At 41.1% G+C, this 13,572-nt stretch overlaps 1 protein-coding gene and 1 long non-coding RNA gene across 2 annotated transcripts; one reads left to right on the forward strand and one right to left on the reverse strand.

Annotated features, from left to right (window-relative positions):
- The first annotated feature begins 825 nt into the window (after positions 1–825).
- LOC309378528 lies at positions 826–4,514 on the forward strand. The gene is made up of 2 exons (XR_014172128.1): positions 826–1,282; positions 3,194–4,514. It is a non-coding gene; the product is annotated as an uncharacterized lncRNA (long non-coding RNA).
- Positions 4,486–12,190, reverse strand: NDUFA12 (NADH:ubiquinone oxidoreductase subunit A12). Its single transcript, XM_081926646.1, has 4 exons — positions 12,041–12,190; positions 9,965–10,047; positions 8,839–8,926; positions 4,486–4,759 (listed from the first exon to the last, which is right to left on the reverse strand). The coding sequence occupies exons 1-4, from the start codon at positions 12,127–12,129 to the stop codon at positions 4,579–4,581; spliced, it is 441 nt and encodes a 146-aa protein (XP_081782772.1). The 5' UTR covers positions 12,130–12,190; the 3' UTR covers positions 4,486–4,578.
- Between the last annotated feature and the right edge of the window lie 1,382 nt (positions 12,191–13,572).

Consider the following 13,572-nt stretch of genomic DNA (forward strand, 5'->3'; position numbering starts at 1 on the left):
GAAGAAGTGTGCATGCACACGAAAGCTTATACCCAGAACAAACTTAATTGGTCTCTAAGGTGCTACTGGACTATTTTTTAATTATAGCTACTCAAGAGTCCTACTGAATTCAATAGGGCTTACTCCCAGGGAAGTGAACCAAGGACTTAAGCTTTGGGCTGACCTGGGAGTAAGTCCCATTGAATTCAATCAGACTTACTTCTAGACATGGTTAGGATTGCACTGTCAATCAGGAACTCAATGGATGAATCCTCCAAAAGGCCAGTATCATGGCAATTAATTCTGCTTCTGACAAGTGGATTGATTGGCTTCTGCCTGTCAGTTTGTCACAAAGTCCCAGCTGTCTGAAGCTGCTTAATGTTGACTCTTTTAAGAAAAGCAAATATAAGTTGAAATTTGAGGGCATTGATTCCCGCCCCCCAATATATCTTTTCCCTGTCCTGTATCACAGTGAGAAAAAGCTGCATTTGGAGGTGGTGGTGGGAAACTAAATAAACTGATTTAGCCTGCAGCTGCTAAACCAGCATCATTGCAATCCTTTTGTTCTCCAGTCATCTTCTATATAACCTTTAGAAGACATCTGAAGTCAGCCCTGTATAGGGAAGCTTTTTAATGTGTAATGCCTTATTATGTTTTTATATGGGTTGCAAACCACCCTGAGTGGCTGGGGCAATCCAGTCGGCTGGGCGGGGTACGAATAACAACAACAACAACAACAACAACAATAATAATAATAATAATATCATCATTATTCTGCTCACTCCCATCTACAGAAAGAATTATTGGATATGCAAGTCAGGTAACTTGTGTGTGACAGATTGAAAAAATAAAAAATAAAATATGATTTGCAATAAAAAGCAGGCTCAAGCAGAACCAAATAAGACCGCCTGTGGAAGGAGCCACAGACACTTGTATTGCTTTTGCTTGCTAAAGCTAAGCAGATCTGCGTGCTGTTAGTACTTAGATAGGTAGCTGGCCAGGAACTCTTTTCCACTTTGAGTCTCATTATGGAACGAAAAACTGGATATAATAAATTACATGCATGTCTCTTTGACAAAGCAAATATTTTCAGAAGGTTAAAGTGTGACTACAAGGAACAAATGAGGTTTACTTGTGTTAGCAAGATTCTGCCATATTTTAGGACCCATGTGAAAAGCAAGCAGTGGCCCCAGAATTAAAGTTTGTAATTTATTACAGGAATCAACCAAAAATGATTTCAATATGCTTTGAACGACAGACTATGGATTAACATTCATGACTAGAAGATTGAAAAACTGAATAGGTATAAACTAGGAGCTATTTGGATGGACCCAGTACTAAGTCTCTATTTAATAATGGTCACTTACCTCAAAGTTGATGATACAGGAATCTCCTTACAGAATTCTATGGGCACATTTCTCCCATTTTCTGTAGAACTGTTTTCTGAAACCATAATCAGCAACTGAGAATTGTTTTTCAGTACCAGAAGTGACTTATGAGCACTTAACTCCATTGCATGCACATACCTCCTGAATGTCAGAATGGGTGTGACAGGGAAGGAGGTGCAGAAGGCCAAGGTATGAAGACTTTGGAAGCAAATGTCATACTGCTGGTACTTTGGGCTCCCGTTCAAGAGAGAAGTATATAGATGTTGAAAGTGAGGGATGAGCTAAAAGCAGAAATAGGACTCTGCCTTCAAGTGAGCAAGGACTTCATCCTGGAAAAGGTTTTCGCTGCATCTACCTTTTATGAGCGCATTACTCAATAAAGTAATAAGATGTTAAAGGGCAGTTAACACACACATAGCCTGTTTCTGTTCCACTCTACTGCCTAAGTATTCTGCTGTTCTGACCAAACAGATGCAGAATCATTCATACCTGGTTTATGGTGCTTAATTATACAGTGTGATTAAATGCAAATTGTGCGCAATAAATAAAGGAATATTTGGACAGAGAAAAATAAACCGTTTTTCAGTACTGCAGTGTCAGTACAGATGCACAGAAAAATGGTAAAAACTTAAACTGTAGAACAGCCGATAAAAAGGATGGATTACTGGAACTCTTAAGCCTAGTGTGAAAAAACACTTGGGCTCCAAAGAATGTAAGTTATAGGGCAACACAAAAAAATTATAGAATGTATTTAAGTGACCATTTGGGCATGCATGCACTTCCATCCAATTAATTGTCCAACTAGAAAACTGGTTGTATGCAGAAGGCAAGTCAAAGTATGGAGAAAAAGTTGCAAACGGATCAGGACCATTTCAGTCATTACAGATCACTGTGGATTGGACACATGAGAATTAGATGTGAAAACAGTTTTGAGTTCCCATTAGATGACTCATCAGGCTTAGTGGGAAAAGATACACAGCTTTTAAATCACTTTAAATGTTGTCTCCCCCACCCCTGACTTCATGCTTTTTTACTGTTCCCTGCATGCCTCCCACCTCTCTTTCATCTGTTGCTATTCCTGACACTATTTGCAGAAAAAGATATCATTTCTTAGATGTGTGGAAAGAAATAGCATACTTAGTATTTTAAATATTAATTATGCCATCCAGAGACCTTCTTTTCGTAGCTTCTGTTGGGGGGGGAAACATAAGCGCTGCTTAATTTTTATAAGGTTTTGAGCCTGTAAGGCAACTTTACATCATCATCTCATTAGAAATGTACCATAGCAGTGAGGTGTGAAAAATGGAAAGCAGGAAAACCCACTTATGAATTCAGTCGAGGGCCTCAGGCAAGTCAGTTCTCTCCGCTAAAGTATCAGGATAGTAATGTCCTGGTTGACATGGAAGTGCCAAGGATTACTGAGATAATGTATAATAATATCCCAAGAGTGCTAGAAAATCATTATTGGTTGGATACAGATCTGTAATGACCAGAGTTCTGTTGAGAGTGGAGAAAGGGAGGTCTTTTTCACCTGTTTCTCCCTCCCTTGCAAAGCTTCTGTAAAAGGTTTTGGTCCTATCATGGGCAAAATCCTCCCCTTCTTCCTGCAGGGATCCTCTGCTAGATTCCAAATTCTTCTATTCACAGATGGAGCACATTTGGATCCAGCCCTATATAAAAAAGGAATATATTTTTTCATTTACTTTTTATGCTGGTTCAGTTACAAAGATGCCCAGGCATTTTTTCTTCAGTTTGGAGGAAAGCTGCATATCTGCTCTCACTTTATGAGATATTCTCTCTTATGTGGTGTTCTCTCTTCCCTGCAGTGGAGAAATGTGATTATAGCCAAGAACTGCCTGTGCACTGGAACCACAAGATACGTTTCATCAGTTGCTGATGCCCAAATAAGCTTGCCTTTGAAATCCCAAGGTATTGCAGCTGTTTGGCAAGGCCAGTATAGCTACCACCATTCCATATTTTCTTGCATTTTGAAATGTGTTCCTTGCCTCCCAGCACCACTTTCAGTCTATTCTTTCACCTAGATGACATGAGTTTTTGTTGAAATGTTCCTATCATTTAGCAGTAGAATCCTTGGGTTTTCCAATGAAACCTTCATACTAGCTATGTGAGATCATCAGCACCTTAAATTACAGTAGGAGCAGTTCAAAATACTCCAGAGAGTAATTTGTAGAAGGAAAGCTTTAAATAGACCTGAACTAAGTGCAGGGATAATTGTTAGCATGCACACACCTAAATAGAGAGAAGCTGTGGAGCATGGCACTGAAAACTGAACACGATGGATGTAGGACTGAGTATACTTTTTTTGAGTGCAAAAGTTTATTACTGAATTTTAAAGGGAGCTCATGTAAGGTAAGATTCAAGGCACACCTGATTTTTAGCTTAGTTTATTGGCCACTATGATACACCCTGGCAAAGGCCAATCATTACACTAGTCAATTTTGATGCAAAAACTACCCCTGGTGGTAAGTGGGCTATGACAGTAGCACATGCCTAAAACTTACCAGCTTCACTAACACATGCATAAGAAAAGCTGATTGCTCATAAATTTTGGCAGTTTCTTCTTTTTTGACTCTCAAAGGACATGAATAATTTGCAGCAGTTCTCAATACTCTGCACTGCATTTTTATCACAGTATGAAACATTCATATGTTCTTAAGATCATCCTATCAATGATATATGGTAAGAAGCCATAGTAACAGCTTTTTTCCACTCTCTTTATTCAGAAATAAAACTTGTATGTTCCAAATGAGAGGATAATCATGGATCATTACTATCCATACTAACATAAGTTAGATAAAATAATGTGGCGGGGGACTGTGGATGATTTAATAAACTTCTGCAGAACATAATCAGAGTGCTAGATGTGATAATATGTAGAAGTTAAAGGTCATCAAATTATGGAATAAGTTGTTGCATCTGTTGAAGTGGACTTTTATCAACAAAAGCTTATGCCATAGTACATTTTCTGGTCTTAAAGATGCAGACTCTTGCTTCTACAAAAAGATATTTCATACACTACTGTCTGACAGATTATTGCATATTCTGCCATCGGCTACTCACTAGTTCTCTTCTCATCAATATTTCTGATTTCCGAAGGTTTCTGATCAAAGACTTTTATTTTAAAAACTGAAGAAAGCTACAGTTCACATTGTAAGTCTAATGCTTCGCAGATCACCATATTCCTTTCTTTTCACTTGCTAGGTGTAGAAGGTGGGACCCACTCTTGGATCTTCTTACGGGTGGTAGAAAATGGTACATACTGTCTAGGAGTACCACTTAAATTCATTTTATGATTCTCCCAAATGAATTTACGAGGCACTGGAGGGTGTGTAGTTGGAGGGTCTTCTGTCATACAGTGAAGCCAACGATGCCTTAAAGGGGAAAACACACACACACACAACTGATTAATATGTTGTTCTAATAGCCCCTGAAGCATATATGCTCAGAGTTTCAAAAGCAAGCCATGTTTGATGGACAAAAGTTACACTGCATGAACCATTTTGAACAGCTACATTTCAAGAAGTTTGATCATGCAGATTCTGTTAGATTTATTGCTTGCAGAAGCATGTTTCCTAACTTTTTAAGATGTTTATTTTATTTTTAATTGTATTATTTTATCACTGATGTGTTTGCTGCCCTTGACTCCTTTGGGAAGAAGAGTGGGACATAAATCTAATAAATAAATATGCCATAAAATGATATATTTAGTATCATAAAATTAGTATTCTGCTACAGACAAGTAGGTGTCGCAAAAAAGAGTGTTGCCCCAACAGAACAAAGGCAGGTGCAATCCATTTGTGTCATGGGCGCACAAAAGGGCGATCCAGGAGGTGCTCCTATGACTATGTGGGTGATCCTTCTTGTTGGATTATACAAGTAGTACCAAAAGATAGCTGCTATCATCAATTACAATTGGGTAATTACTGCTGCTGCTGCTGCTGCTGGTACCTGAAGCCAAGCTCTCACTACCTCCCTGTCCAAACAGTGTATGGGTACTATCAAAAGCTGGCAGCATTATGCATCCTACTGAATGCAATGAAGTTACAACAGGACTCTCTGTGAGTACTTCCTTACACAGCATTACTTGCAATAATGCTCTTAGAGGCAATCAGTTTCCTAGATTCATTACAACTGTGGTTTAGATCTGGTTTTGGCACAGAAACTGCTTTGATGACCCTGTATGATGCCCTTTGTTGGGGGGGGGAGACACACAGGGTAATGTGTCCCTGTTAATTCTCCTTGACCTCTCAGTGGCTTTTGATACCATTTAACATGGCAGCCTTCTGGAATGGCTGTCCAAGTTGTGGGTGGGTGGCACTGCTTTCTGGTAGTTCTGGTCCTACCTGAATGGTCATTTTTAAAGGGTGATGCTGGGGGAGTTTTGTTTGACCCCATGGAGCCTTCACCGCAGGGTTCCTCAGGGTTCAGTGTTATCCCCCATACTGTTTAACATCTACATGAAACCACTGAGTGAAATATCTGAAGTTTTGGACTACAGTGTAAGCTATATGCTGATGGCACCCAGCTCTACTTCCCCTTTACATCTGCAGGTATGGCAGTGGATATGCTGGACTGATGTCTTGCCTCAGTAATGGAGAAAATAAGAGCCAATAAACTGAAGCTCAATACAGAGATGACTGGCGCACTGTACGTGGGTGGTTCCCTAGACCAGATGGATAGTGGCCGGCCTGCTCTTGATGTGATTACACTACCACTGAAGGAACAGGTATGCAGCTTGGGGGCTACTTCTGAATCCACTGCTGTTGCTTGAGGCTCAGGTGGCCTCAGTGGCACGGACTACCTTCCATCAGGTTTGGCTGGTAGCCCACCTGTGCCCCCATCTGGACAGCCTAACTTCTGTTGTCTATACTCTGGTAACCTCCAGGTAAGATTACTACCTTGCCTTATACGCAGGGCTGCATCTGAAGGCAGTTCAGTGAGAAACTACAGTGACTGCAGAATTCAGCAGCCAGGTTGCTCACCAGGGCAAACGGCTCAGGACTGCAATATCTCAAGGAATGCCTCTACCAACACAAACCATCCTAGATCCTGTGATCATCATCTGAGACGCTTCTTCATGTGCCTTCCCACACAAGGGATCCGGAGGGCAGCATCACAAGAATGGGCCTTTTCTGCAGTAGCTCCCTGCTTGTGGAATGTTCTCCCCAGGGAGGCTTTTTGCCGCCTTCATTACATATCTTTAGGCACCAAGCAAAACATTCCACTTCTCCCCAGCCTTTGGGCTGATTAAACAATTGTTAAAATGTGCTGGGGAATTGTTTTATTGCTGTTTCTATTATGTTATGTATTTTGTGGGTTTTATACTGTAACCCATCTCGTGTACTTCAGGTGAATAAAATAATAATAATAATAATATTCATGTAAATCCTACATGAAGAAATAAACCATTACAAATGATCCAACAGGTTCCAAGAGCTATAAAAGGCTGCATATAATCTCTCATGCACATTTTACATTATTATTATTTTGCTACCTGCAACTCAGGAGTATACTATCACTATGCACACAACCTCCTTACCATTCACTGACACCTCTAGAAGTAAGCATCATATTTCCCCACACAGCCTCATAGAGTACACAGAGTGAAATAATTGTAAGACTGGACCCATCTGTTCGATAAATGACTTTTTCCCATGGTAAGTGACCCAACAGTAACAAGTATAGCAAGATTAGTGCATACTGTGAGAATGTTGTGGGCATTGGGCAACTAATTCAAGTAGTCACTAAAATAATATTTAGGTCAAATGTTTTGAGTGCTGTAAATATCTGACGAGTTAAAAAATGCAATTTCTTGAAAACACATTTTCAGTAAGCTTAAGGTAAAGGTAAAGGTACCCCTGCCCGTACGGGCCAGTCTTGACAGACTCTGGGGTTGTGCGCCCATCTCACTTAAGAGGCCAGGGGCCAGCGCTGTCCGGAGACACTTCCGGGTCACGTGGCCAGTGTGACAAAGCTGCATCTGGTGAGCCAGAGCTGCACACGGAAACGCCGTTTACCTTCCCGCTGGTAAGCGGTCCCTATTTATCTACTTGCACCCGGAGATGCTTTCGAACTGCTAGGTTGGCAGGCTTACAATCAGTAAGCTTACAATTGTGTTAATTGGGGTGGAAATGACAGAGGAACTCAGCTGTCACTAAAACCAGGACAGTTACAGTATGTTTGTTTCTCACTGTTCAACCATCTTGACAAGGTTACTTGTGACCATACTAGATCTCTACATGTGGACTGACCCCTCTTCCCCATCCTCAATGCAAGTCAAAGATATTCATTTGGAATGTGAACATCCAACTTCACAACTATACACAGAATATACCGTATTGGCTCGAATATAAGCTGCACCCGCAAATAAGCTGCACCTTTAAAATTCAAGGGGAAGAAAAAAAGACAATACCTGACTATAAGCCGCTCCCTTAAAATTGGGTTACGGGCTGAAAATCACTGCGGTTGGTAGAACTGTAACTCCGAGCCAATTTAAGCCTTTGATCTTGCAAGCCCGCAAAAGTTACTGTACAATCGCTAAAATCGCAAATTGGTATTCAAATGCTACAGTTCCACAGGCACTCACACCCGTAAATAGCAAATCAGTCTCAAGCTCACAATCAGCAATAAAACAATTTTGGTTCTGTTTTACTGTATGTCGGTTTCAGCAGCAATATCACAAAAGCCAATTTTTCTAAGGTCGCAAATTTAAGCCGCACTTTAACTTTTCACGGTCGGAATTTGGGGGAAAAGTGTGGCTTATATTTGGGCCAATATGGTACTTTCAGTAAGATTGTTTTTTTCTGAAAATCAAATGTCTTTTAAATGTCTCTTCACAACTCTCCTACTTATTCCAGTAAGACTGTTCCAGAGAAAGTGGTATGGAGACTGATACTAACAGGCACAATTCAAAAACTGCCATGACCAGCAGTCTATGCCTAGTAGGGCTTTGGTCGTACAATTCTTGAGCAGCACCATAGGGAAACATAATGTGTATCATTAAATTAGGTAGTACTGCAAGAGGGGTGACCGAGAGACTAGCGATGACCAACCTGCGGTCTACCAGATGGTGCTAAACTACAACCACCATTTTCCTTGGCTACAGACAGGCTGGCTGAGGCTGATGGGAGTTTAGACTCCAAAAGCAACTACACATCAGCCACCCCACACCTAAGCACATCTTCAGTTTTCAGGCAGAAAGCATGCATTTACCATAATGTCCCTTTCAAACAGAAGAGTGGTGCCTGATCTATGCTCTATCCCGGAACTGGTGAAGTACTTTTGCTGGCAGAAGATTAGGGGATGATATGCCATTAAGAGGATTAAATTTTCATTTCCTTGCTTTTGCGTGTCAGCCTCAGATAAGTTGGTTCGTTTTGAGGTTAACTGTTTCACAAGGTTAATACAACATATAATCACAGAAATGCATGCAGTAAACTAGCTGGTTTACCATTCAGGGGGCACCATGCTTCCATCCATTTCCCAGAATGTGTTCTTGCCATTCATTTCATTAGTATATATAACCCACCTATGGCGACCTTAAATAGGAAGATAAGTAAACATTTACAAATTATATTCAACTGAACCAAGAAGTGAAGGATAGATTTATGACATTTTATTAGTTATAAAAAGGCTGTACTCACCCACCACCACCACCCCACACACAATTCAAATTTTGTGAAGTTAAAATTCTGTGCTCACATTTAATTATTGTGCCTGCAAGATTCTCACATTTAACAAATACACTTTTGGGAAAGGACTGGTTTGGCAGAAGGCATGGAAAGAGTAAACCGAGGTAGTGTAAGGCTTTGTTGATAAGAATCCACATTGGGACCACCTCACATACATGTTTGTTCCCTATACAATGTAGGATGATGAAGTGTCTATGTGGTCACTTGTGAAGAGCTTAGTTGACTAAAAACATGTAAACCAGAAATGTGACGAGTATATGGACTGAAGGAAACCAAAATTATCTAATACATTTGCATCTAACAAGTTACTGTGTTATTTCCCACATCAAAATTATTTTTGTGAAGGAAAAAGGTCACACATGAAGGGACCTCAGAGAGACAAGCAGCATATGTGGGAGAGTGCACATTAATTTCCATTAATGTAAACATTCCATTATTCCATTAATAAAAACCCTCAAAATAACCCAATTACTAAACCCTCAAAGTAACCCATGACACTGCAGCCTCTCTTCCTTGCAATTTGGATTAATTTTAGCAATCCAAGTGTTGAGACTGGAAAAGGGGTCTTAATATTCAAAGTAATGAGTCTGCAAAGATAGCGATATCAAAAAGATGACCCTCACTACTACTCCCTGAACACAATCTGCTTTCTCTGTTTCTTCACATCTGTGTACCAGTGCAAAAAGATGCTATATTTACAAGGAGGAGCATAAATCCAAGTTCCTGTTGTGACAACACCTCACTAGGACATCTTACTGTTATAACCTCCTACTTGACACCAACAATTACTTAGAGCTGACTAAATTGTAATCACATTGAAGAAGTGTAAATTAGCCTAGCTTTTTCAGAAGATTAAATTCAAATTACTGAAGTATATCCACTTACCAAAAAAATATCTTTTGTCTTCATAGTATTTGTTTCCATATTTATCAACACCTACTAGTGCGCCGGTCTTCAGTTCATTGACCCTGCAGGTTTCCAAAAACAGAAGTAGTAAAATTACCCAATACTGAACAAATTTAAGTATGAGGAGCTGTTGTTACTCCATGGTGGAGCCATGGTTGTTACTCCATGGTGGAGCACTTTGAATGCAGAAGTTCACACATTCAATCCTTCCCATTGCCAGGTAGGGTTGGGACGTACCATTGAGCTAGATGGCCCAATGGTCTCACTTTGTGGAAGGCAACTTTAGAAATTCTGTTCAATTGTCAGTGGTCCTAGACGTCAAGGGACCAGAAGCAATCTCAGCTTCAACTCTAATTACTAAAACTGAAAAGACAGTCATTTTGCACCTAATAAACATGAATTATTGCATAACGTGCTTCTTGAACAATTGTATATGGCCAGTGTTAGAAATTCCCCAGGAGTACAGAATAAGTAAAATGGGATGGGGACATGAGGATGCATGCAAACCCAAACCCAATGTCCCTGGACTGGTCTTCAGTGTAAAGGAATGAAGAGGGTTTTTAAGTGTGTGTACTTGAATGCCCTTATAAATGCTCCCCACAACTGGAAACCCTGATAATCTAAGGTTCCCACTCACTGGAAGAGTTTCTATGTGTGATCAACCAAAGGTGATTAAAACCCCTTTTCAAGCTTTATTGCTAACTTTGCAGAGTTCTGAATCTAAGATTTGTGTGCATGCTTCCCTGCCCACCCCAATTACTAATCACCTTTTCAGGCAAATGCCTGAAAATGGTTTAGGACTATGTTATAATTTCCAGAAAGTCAGCAGTTTTAATCTGTTGCAGCAAAAACATTGAAGAATTTTTTGAAACCTTGAAAACCAACAAATTTATTATGGTATAAGCATTCATGAACTACAGCATAGGCTTAGCCAGGATTTTTGTTAGGGGGGCAGGCATTTTGTTGGGGGGGGCAGAACCTCCGTTAGCTATGTAATCTTATTTATTTGTATTGATTTAGGGGGGCAGCTCCCCCTCCCTGCTCCACCTTGGCTACACCCATGGACTACAGTCCGCTTCATAAAATGCACCTGACTGACTGTAATCTGAGAAAGCGAATGCCATAAGACTCTTGTAGGAATATATACAAAATTTAAAAAACTAATTATAAAAAGTTATGTATGGAATCCTGGAAGCTTTTTCTATGTATGTATAAATAACTTGTAAACTGAACTTTTCTGTGGCTGTTTCACTCTTGTTGTCTCCACAAGCACGATAGACTAAGAATTATAACCAGCCAGTTTCTTTATTCCTTTAGTGTATTGTTATGCATGCAGTTTTAAAACAAATGTCTGGAATTTTAACTTTATTTAAAAAGTAAAGCCTATGATAGAAAGAGCGAGCTAATATGTTCTCCCTCACAGGGTGGTAGTGGTAGGGAAGGGAAGGGGGAAACGGAGCAAGATAAACAAATATCCCCAACTTTTCGGCTTGAAAACTGCCCAGCAAGACATCCACAGAATTTCTACAAGTTCACTGACTGGATGCAGGGCATTTTCCCCACCGAGGACCACTTCGTTGGTTTAGTAGGGAAAATAAAAAAAACCCACAGCTCTGCCGAGTTCAGCAGGACTTACTGCTAGGAATACTAAAGAGAACCGTATGATGCACTGAAATCAAGTGTCAAATCATCCCATAAAAAGAAAGTCCGCTTTGTTATCTAGCCAATAACAAGCTTTCCAATCCGGACAGCCCTCGTTTCCCTTTCCCGAAATGACCGGGAGGCGCAAGCCTTGAAATGACCCGCTTCATAAAAGGTCCCCCAACTGGTCCGCCTTGATCCCCTCGACGGAGTTTGGGCTGCCTGCTCGTCTCTGGGGATCGGGAAGGTCTACAGAAGCGGAGGAGAGCCATTTCCACGCCAACCAGAGACAGCGACCTCCTCCTCTTCCTCCTGCCCATTGCCAAGGTGACCCTCGAGCGCAAGCAGACGCTCCTCTCCCAGCCTGCCCTCACAAGCCGAAGCGCACTGCGGAAGGGCCGAGCCATTCTTTACCTCAGCAGCTGAAACACGGCCCCGCGAATGCCGCCGTGACCCCCGAGCTGCTGCAGCGCCCTCCTCATCACCTGCACGTACTCCGCCATCTTCCCCGAGGCCCAGACAGGCCCGGCGCCTCCTTCCCTCCGTTTGCGCAGCCGCAGCGGGAGACTCCTCCTCTGACTCCAGGTCCAGGGAAGCAGATGCAACTAGCGAAGGAAGAGGCGGGTTGCGGGGAGAGCCTGGAGCCCCGCAGGTGGGAAGGAGGCGGCCGTTTCTTTCTCTCAGGGAATTCATCGCCGGTATGTTGTGCTTACTCAGAAGTGCATCCCACTGGGCTCAATGGGAATGGCTCCCAGGCATTTACTAAACAAACTATATATATAAACAAACAAAGCTAAACAAACTATATAGCTTAGGGCCCCACTCTCTTGGGGGCCTCCCAAAAATTATGAGTCTTTGTAAATTGAATTTCTCAAGGAATTTGTTATTGCCAGATGCCAATGTGTTTGCGTTATTAAGTTTGTTATGAATAAAAAATCATTTTAAGTTAGAGCTTAATAATTATTTCACTGTTAATATACCTCCTCTTAATTGTATTTCAGTTCAACAATAACTTTGATGAAATACTTATTTCGTTATGTGCAAATAGCTTTAGATACCTATTAGGTCCATAAATTACCATATAGCATATATTCAACACAAAAAACAGTGACAGTTTATTGTTGACAAAGGACAGGTGGCCATATAAAGGGCCCATTACCTTCAGTAGCTTAGGGCCTCGTCAAACCTAAATCCCCTGCTCCCAGGTAAATGTGTGTGTGTGTGTGTGACTGCTTTTTGTCTGGGGGGACGCAGGGGGGCACATACCGCTAAACATTTTGTGAATCAAAGTTTGGCCTCATTGTGGGGCAGTATTTCAATATGAGCAGGAAAATGAGCGCACAACCCTAGAGTCTGTCGAGACTGGCACGTATGGGCAGGGGTACCTTTACCTTTACCGTTTTAGGAAAATGAGAGTACCCCTAAACGTTCTTTTAAAGAAAAAAAGCACCGTGTATATCTATAAATATATTTACACACAGACACACAAATAACTCAGGGGGGCTCCCTTCTAAGTAAACATGCATTTGTGTGGGTATATCAGCGATATAGACTGCGTTCAAACTTTCCAAGATACTAATCCGGCACGAATGAGTCCAAACCTTGACTTTCTGTTCAAATGCTCTATTTAGAGCATTGGTTCCCAACCTTTATTTGACCATGCCCCACCTACACATCTCTAAAATCCTGATGCCTCCCCATGACATATAATTCTTATTATTCAAAAAGTGAAGTCCTATTCACGTGGAAGACTAAAAGGCCATTAACTGTTAATAACTCATTCTCAAATTGCTCCCCTTAAAAATAAAATTGCCTCCCTGTAGGGGGGGGCTCCACACTGGGATCCACAGATTTAGAAGATTGGGGGGAGGAACTCCCACTGTATTTTGATGTCGGTGTCAACAGATATCCTGACCTAAAAGATATCTTTTTTGAGATTGTTGCAA

This window comes from Podarcis melisellensis, assembly GCF_964234715.1.
Source record: "Podarcis melisellensis genome assembly, chromosome: 10".
In the NCBI taxonomy this organism is placed as follows: Eukaryota; Metazoa; Chordata; class Lepidosauria; order Squamata; family Lacertidae; genus Podarcis; species Podarcis melisellensis.